The sequence below is a fragment of the Lithobates pipiens genome, unplaced genomic scaffold (genome assembly GCF_037356315.1).
Source record: "Lithobates pipiens isolate NorthernLeopardFrog02 unplaced genomic scaffold, aLitPip1_a1.2 Scaffold_11, whole genome shotgun sequence".
Lineage (NCBI taxonomy): Eukaryota > Metazoa > Chordata > Amphibia > Anura > Ranidae > Lithobates > Lithobates pipiens.
In genome coordinates, this window is record NW_027507696.1 from 25,680,219 (window position 1) to 25,687,882 (window position 7,664).

At 46.8% G+C, this 7,664-nt stretch overlaps 1 protein-coding gene across 1 annotated transcript in view; it reads right to left on the reverse strand.

Annotated features, from left to right (window-relative positions):
- The window catches only part of SECISBP2 (SECIS binding protein 2), a 76,119-nt gene extending 68,757 nt beyond the window's left edge, over positions 1–7,362 (reverse strand). The window contains exon 1 of the mRNA XM_077469964.1: positions 7,142–7,362. Coding sequence (XP_077326090.1) covers positions 7,142–7,154 — 13 coding nt within the window. The 5' untranslated portion in view covers positions 7,155–7,362. The remainder of the gene's footprint in view (positions 1–7,141) is intronic.
- Positions 7,363–7,664: the final 302 nt, after the last annotated feature.

The following is a 7,664-nucleotide window of genomic DNA, read 5'->3' on the forward strand; positions in this document are numbered from 1 at the left end:
GAGAGATCGTCGAGGCAAGAAGAAGGAGGGAGGAGGGAGGAGGAGAAGAAGAAGAAGAAGAAGAAGAACGGAAGGCGGCGGCGACAGAAGACCAAGCCACCGCTTGTAAAAGAGCTATAAGAAGGCGCGGTGGCCCGGCAGAAGAACCGAAGAGCGGGACAAGACCCCCGAAGTCGGGAGAAGAGGCCGGCGGCGAGGAAGAAAGCCGGACTCCTCCGCTAGCAAAAGAGCTACAAGAAGATAGCGGAGGAGTCCGGCGAGAAGACCCCCCGAAGACGGAAGACCCCCGGAGCTGTGCAATAAAGTATTTTATCTCGTGTGTTGTGTTTTTTTTTGTACTTTTATTTTACAGGTGAATGGGTAGGGGTACATTGTACCCCATACTCATTCACATAGGGTGGGGGGCCGGTATCCGGGGGCCCCCTTATTAAAGGGGGCTCCCGGATTCCGATAAGCCCCCCGCCCGCAGACCCCGACAACCAACGGCCAGGGTTGTCGGGAAGAGGCCCTTGTCCTCATCAACATGGGGACAAGGTGCTTTGGGGTGGGGGGGCCGCGCGGCCCCCCCTTCCCCAAGGCACCCCCCCATGTTGAGGGCACGCGGCCTGGTACGGCTCAGGAGGTGGGGCGCTCGCTCGCCCCCCTTTCCTGGCCGGCCGGGTAGCGTGCTCGGACAAGGGTCTGTTGTGGACTTGGGGGGGACCCCCATGCCGATTTTTTCGGCGTTGGGGTTCCCCTTTAAGTCCATACCAGGCGGCGGGGCCAGCGACGTCTCCTTCGCGGGCCCCGCCTACCTGGATACCCGCTCGAAATGAGCGGACTTTTCTCCGGGCGGGAAAAGTCCACTCATTTCAAAAGTACGGCGGACTGGCATACACACGGGCGGATTGTCTGACGAAATGCGAGTCCGACGGACAGTATTGCGGAAATTCCGAAATACTTAGTCCGCCAGACTGCACGCTGAAAAAGTCCGCTGAAGCCCTCACACGAGCGGACTGTCCGCTGAAATGTGTTTCGGCGGACTAAGTTGGCCAGACAGTCCGCCCGTGTGTATGCGGCTTTAGTGCATGTTCACATTGGTGTGCTGTGGTTTAGGAGCAGTGCAATTGTATGCACGTTCTACACACAGTTTTAGATGCAATCCAATTTATTTCTACTAGACCATACATTTTGTAAAAGATGCAGCATGCAGAACTTTGATATGAATGATCTAATAGAATTCAATGGAATAAGACCTAAAACTCGCATAGAATTTCACTGTGTACAAACCGTAGCACACCAATGTGAACCTGCCCTTAGCCCTTGTACACACGGTCGGAGATTCCGTCGGAATGTGTCCGATCGGAGCGTTTTGTCGGATATTCCGACTGTGTGTGGTCTGCATCGGACTGTTTCCGTCGGAATATCCGTCGGACCAACTTTTCCAACTTGCCGGAAATATTTTCTTACAAAATGCTCCGATCGGACATACTCCGATCATGTGTAGAGAATTCCGATCGGACAAAGTGCCACGCATGCTCAGATCAAATTCCTACACCAAAGCGTGAACATAGTCCCGTTGTAACTAAATAACGTCATCACGTCGGATTTTCCAACAACTTTGTCCGACCGTGTGTATACAACAGTTTCGGAAAAAATCCATCGGACAAAATCCGACGGATTTGGTTGTCGGAATCTCCGACCGTGTGTACAAGGGCTTAGTGTTCTCCTCCAGGACAGGAGGTGAGGGAAAAATCACAACCACGGACACTACCTGCCTGGAATTTGCATGTTCTCCCTGTGCATGTGAGGGTTTCCTCTGGGTATTTTGCTTTTCCTGCCACACTCCAAAGACGTGCTGGTAGGTTAATTGGCTCCTGTCTAAATTGTGCCTAATATGTGTGTATGAATGAGAGTTAGGCCGCGTACACACGGGCGGATTGTCTGGCCAACTAAGTTCGTCAGACAATCCGACAGACAGTCCGTCCTACTTTTGAATGAACGGACTTGACCACACACGATGAACAGACAGTCCGCTGAAAGCTTGCGCGATGACGTGTACAGCACGTACGACGGGACTAGAAATACGACGTCCAATACACTGCAATGCAACCTTCGGCCGTGCAAATCCTTTCTGAGCATGCGCCATACTTAGTCCGTCCAACTTGCCTACTCACGAGCGGACTGTCCGCTGAAACCAAGTTTGGACGGACTGTATTACGGAAAAAGACTTAGTCCGCCAGACTGTCCGCTGAAAAAGTCCGCTGAAGCCCACACACGAGGGGATTGTCCGCTGAAACACGGTTCAGCGGACTAAGTTGGACGGACAATCCTCTCGTGTGTACGCGGCCTTAGATTGCAAGCTCCTTTAGGACAGGGTCTGATGTGAACATACAATATATATGAAAGGTGCTGCGTAAACTGATGGCGCTATACAAGTACATGTAATAAATAAAAAAAGAAAAAGAAAAAGAAAAAAAAAAAAAAAAAAAAAAAAACAGGAAAATCTCCCAATAGAGACAATTGTCTTCAATGGGAATTTCCATCACTTTGGGAGACTTCCTATTCAATATATACATACATACATACATACATACACACACACACACCAGCCACTTTATTAGGGACACATTGCTAGTACCAGGTTGGACCCCCTTTTGCCTTAACCACTTGAGGACCGCCGTATTGCCATTGTACGTCAGCACAATGGCACAGGCAGGCACAATCACGTACATCTACGTGATTGCCTTCCAGCGGGTGGGGGGTCCCATCGGACCCCCTCCCGCTGGTTACGGCGGTCCGATTCGGTCCAGGAGCGCTCCGTGATGAGGGGATGGCCGTTCGTTTTCGGCCACCCCCTCTGGATCGCTCCTGGCCAATGAGAAGCTTCCTCCCCTGTGTATTGTTTACACAGGAAGGAGGAAGTGATGTCATTCTCCTCGGGGCGGTCTTTTTGACCGGACTACGAGGAGAAGAGTAAAAGTAAGTCTGCACGAACACTACACTGACATGTAGGTACACACAGGCACACAAACCCCCCCCGATCCCCCCCCCGATCGCCCCCCGATCCCCCCCCCCGCCCCCCCTTCCCCCCCCAGTCACAGTGTCACTGATTGCATTGATCATTTCTTTACTGATCAATGCATTCAGTGTCAGTTGTGACAGTAAAAACTGTCAGGACAGTTAGTGTTAGGTCCAGGGTAGCCCCCTATCACCCCCCAATAAAGATTTAACCCCCTGATTGCCCCTAGAGTTAACCCTTTCACCCCCTTTTGCCAGTGTCACTAAGCGATCATTTTTCTGATCGCTGCATGTGTCGCTAGTGTCGCTAGGTAGCTAGTTATTTTTTTAGGTTCACCGCCAGGTTTTTATATCGCTAGGTACCCCGATATACTACCCAATAATGTTTTTAACCCCCTGATTGCCGCTAGTTAACCCTTTCACCCCCTTTTGCCAGTGTCACTAAGCGATCGTTTTTCTGATCGCTGCATTAGTGTCGCTACAGTCGCTAGGTAGCTAGTTATTTTTTTAGGTTCACCGCCAGGTTTTTATAGCGCTAGGTACCCCGATATACTACCCAATAATGTTTTTAACCCCCTGATTGCCGCTAGTTAACCCTTTCACCCCCTTTTGCCAGTGTCACTAAGCGATCATTTTTCTGATCGCTGCATGTGTCGCTAGGTAGCTAGTTATTTTTTTAGGTTCACCGCCAGGTTTTTATATCGCTAGGTACCCCGATAGACTACCCAATAATGTTTTTAACCCCCTGATTGCCGCTAGTTAACCCTTTCACCCCCTTTTGCCAGTGTCACTAAGCAATCGTTTTTCTGATCGCTGCATTAGTGTCGCTACAGTCGCTAGGTAGCTAGTTATTTTTTTAGGTTCACCGCCAGGTTTTTATAGCGCTAGGTACCCCGATATACTACCCAATAATGGTTTTAACCCCCTGATTTCCGCTAGTTAACCCTTTCACCCCCTTTTGCCAGTGTCACTAAGCGATAATTTTTCTGAACGCTGCATCAGTGTCGCTAGTGTCGCTAGGTAGCTAGTTAACTAGGCTCCCAAAAAGTCCCCCACATGTGGTATCCCCGTACTCGGGAGAAGCAGCAGAATTTATTTTGGGGTGTAATTTGACTTCTGCCCATAGCATGTGTGAGCAATATATCATTTAGTGACAACTTTGTGCAAAAAAAAAAAAAGTTTGTAATATTCCCGCAACTTTTGGCAAAATATAAAATATTCCATGGACTCAACATGCCTCTCAGTAAATAGCTTGGGGTGTCTACTTTCCAAAATGGGGTCATTTGGGGGGGTTTTGTGCTATTTTGGCATTTTATGGCCTTCGAAACTGTGATAGGTAGTGAGAAGTTAAATCAAAAATTTGCACCCTTAGAAATCCTGAAGGTGGTGATTGGTTTTCGGGGTGCCGTGCGCGACTAGACTCCCAAAAAGTCCCACACATGTGGTATCCCCGTACTCGGGAGAAGCAGCAGAATGTATTTTGGGGTGTCATTTCACATATAACCATGGCATGTGTGAGCAATATATCATTTAGTGACAACTTTTTGTAAAAAAAATTTTTTTTTTTTTTTTTTGTCATTATTCAATCCCTTAGGACAAAAAAAATAAATATTCAATGGGCTCAACATACCCATCAGCAATTTCCTTGGGGTGTCTACTTTCCAAAATGGGGTCATTTGGGGGGGGTTTGTACTGCCCTGCCATTTTAGCACCTCAAGAAATGAGATCGGCAGTCATAAATTAAAAGCTGTGTAAATTCCAGAAAATGTACTCTAGTTTGTAGACGCTATAACTTTTGCGCAAACCAAAAAATATACGCTTATTGACATTTTTTTTACTAAAGACATGTGGCTGAATAAATTTTGCCCTCAATGTATGACTAAAATTTAGTTTATTCGATTTTTCTTATAACAAAAAGAAGAAAATATCTTTTTTTTTCAAAATTTTCGCTCTTTTTTCATTTATATCGCAAAAAAAAAAAAAACGCAGAGGCAATCAAATACCATCAAAAGAAAGCTCTATTTGTGGGAAGAAAAGGACGCAAATTTCGTTTGGGTGCAATATTGCATGACCGCGCAATTACCAGTTAAAGCAGCGCAGTGCGAAATTGCAAAAAGACCTCTGGTCCTTAAGGTGTTTATTGGTCCGGAACTGAAGTGGTTAAGAACAGCTTTAATTCTTCATGGTTTAAATTCACCAAGGTATGGAAACATTCTTCAGAGATGTATAATGTCCATATTGACATAACATCACGCAGTTACTGCAGATTTGGCAGTTGCAAATTCGTGATGCAAATCTCCCGTTCCACCACATCCCAAAGCTGCTCTAATGGATTGAGATCTGGTGACTGTGGAGGCCATTAGAGTACAGTGAACTCATTGTCACGTTCAAGAAACCAGTGCTGAGATTATTTGAGCTTTGTGACATGGTGCATTTTCCTGCTGGAAGTAGCCATTAGAAGATGGGTACACTGTAGACATAAAGGGATGGACATGGTCGGTAACAATACTCAGGTAGGCCATGGAGTTTAAATGATGTTCAATTGGTACTAAGGGGCCCAAAGTGTGCCAAGAAAATATCCCCCACACCATTACACCACCACCACCAGCCTGAACCATCGATACAGGGTGGGATAGATCCATGCTTTCATGTTGTTTACGCCAAATTCTGACTCTATCATCTGAATGTCGCAGCTGAAATTGAGACTCATCGGACCAGGCAACGTTTTTCCAATCTTCTATTGTTCAATTTTGGCAAGCCTGTGCGAATTGAAGCCTGTTTCCTGTTCTTAGCTGACAGGAGTGGCACCCGATGTGGTCTTCTGCTGCTGTATCTTCTTCAGGGTTTGATGTGTTATGCATTTAGAGATGGTATTCTGCATAACTTGGTTATAACAAGTGGCTACGTGAGTTACTGTTGCCTTTTTATCATCTCGAATCAGTCTGCCCACTAAGGACGGGCTTGGGCACGTTCGCAACCCCACTAGGAGCAGCGCTAATCACAGGCAGTGAGACATTTCCCAATCTGCAGCTGCAGAGATGGGGAAATGTCTCAATGCCTGTGATTAGCACTGTGCAGTATCAGCTTCCTGGTGGGCTCATGCACGTGGAGTTGCGAGCCCGCCCAAGCCCATCCTTAATGGTTGTGTGTGAAAATCCCAGTACATCAGCAGTTTTTGAAATACTCAGACCAGCCCGTCTGGCACCAACAATCCAATGTTCAAAGTCAGTGGTTGTAAACCCTTGTTTACAACTTTATGTTACAGGTAAGCATATATTAAGGCTTAGCTGTAGCTAACAAGGATATCTCCTAAACCTGCACGGTTTAGGAGATATCCCCTGTAATTGCATGTGCCGACTTCATGCGGCACATGCACACTTAAGACAACTGAAGCAATGGCGCTATATGCCTTTGCTTCAGTTGTACTGTGCCGTTCCCGCGCGCATGTGCGGAGACGTCAACGCGACTCCGGCTAAGCACAGAGCCGCAATACCCGGAAGTCACTCTGGGACAACATGTCGGCGGTCGGGGGGAGGGGGGGGGGGGGGAGACATGGAGCGATATGGGGGCTTCGATCTGAGGTAAGTGATACTATGCATACTAGCTAATCATGTGTTTCTCTTGCAGGGTTTTTTTGTTTTTTTCGCTGAGGGTTTACTTCCTCTTTAAATCCACTTTCTTCCGCAATCTGATGCTCGGTTTAAACTTCAGCAAGTTATCTTGACCACATCTAGATGCCTTGAGCTGCTGCCATGTGATTGGTTGGTAACACAAATTGCTAATCAGCCAATTGAACAGGTGTACCTAATAATGATGGGCTCAGGTGTGTTCAGAATGTACCTGCCAGGAAACCGACACTGTACACCACCAATTATAGACAGCGAGTGTGCAGTGACGGCTTCCTGGTGGGCATGATTCGAACACGCCTGAGCCCATCCCTACTAATAAAGTGGTGTGTGTGTGTGTATATATATATATATATCTCAATGGTATGCACACAACATAAACAAATTCCCTACTACTAAATGAAAAAGTTTTGACTTTACACTTTACCTTTGTTTTGTCACTGTTATGTCAGAAGATGACATAGCAGTGACCATAGTTTGTGTTATGGGGGTTAATAACCAGGAGCTGTACTCACCCCCAGATTGCATGTCAGCAATGCGTACTGCTTCAACACTGAGTGCTGGTCTCCTGGGGCACAGACGTCATCTACCGGTCCCGATAACCAAAGCCTCCGACATGGTAAGTTTCTTACTGCTCACTGCCATGACGTATAAGTAAGTCGCATTTCTATTACTTCGGAAATGATAGTAAACACGGAAGAGGCACACTTCCTGGTTGTCTCTATGAGAGGAAACATTTTGGTGGAGCCCACGACTTCACTTGCCACTTAAAAAAAAAGGGCTACAACAATATGGCCGCTGCTATCCATCTCTAGTATAAAGTCTGGAAGCGGGACTACAAGGAGAATCGTGCTCTAGTGACAATGTTTTCATCATGCCTGTTGATAGGGTGTGGGAACAAATGACGTTTGGCTCTATCTCCCTTTATACCTCTCATTCATAAACAAAGACTTTGGCCGTAGTATTAGGTTTAGGTACATGTGCGCTGTACAGCTGCTCAAAGTAAAAAGCCCAAACTTTTTTTTTTTTTTTTAACTG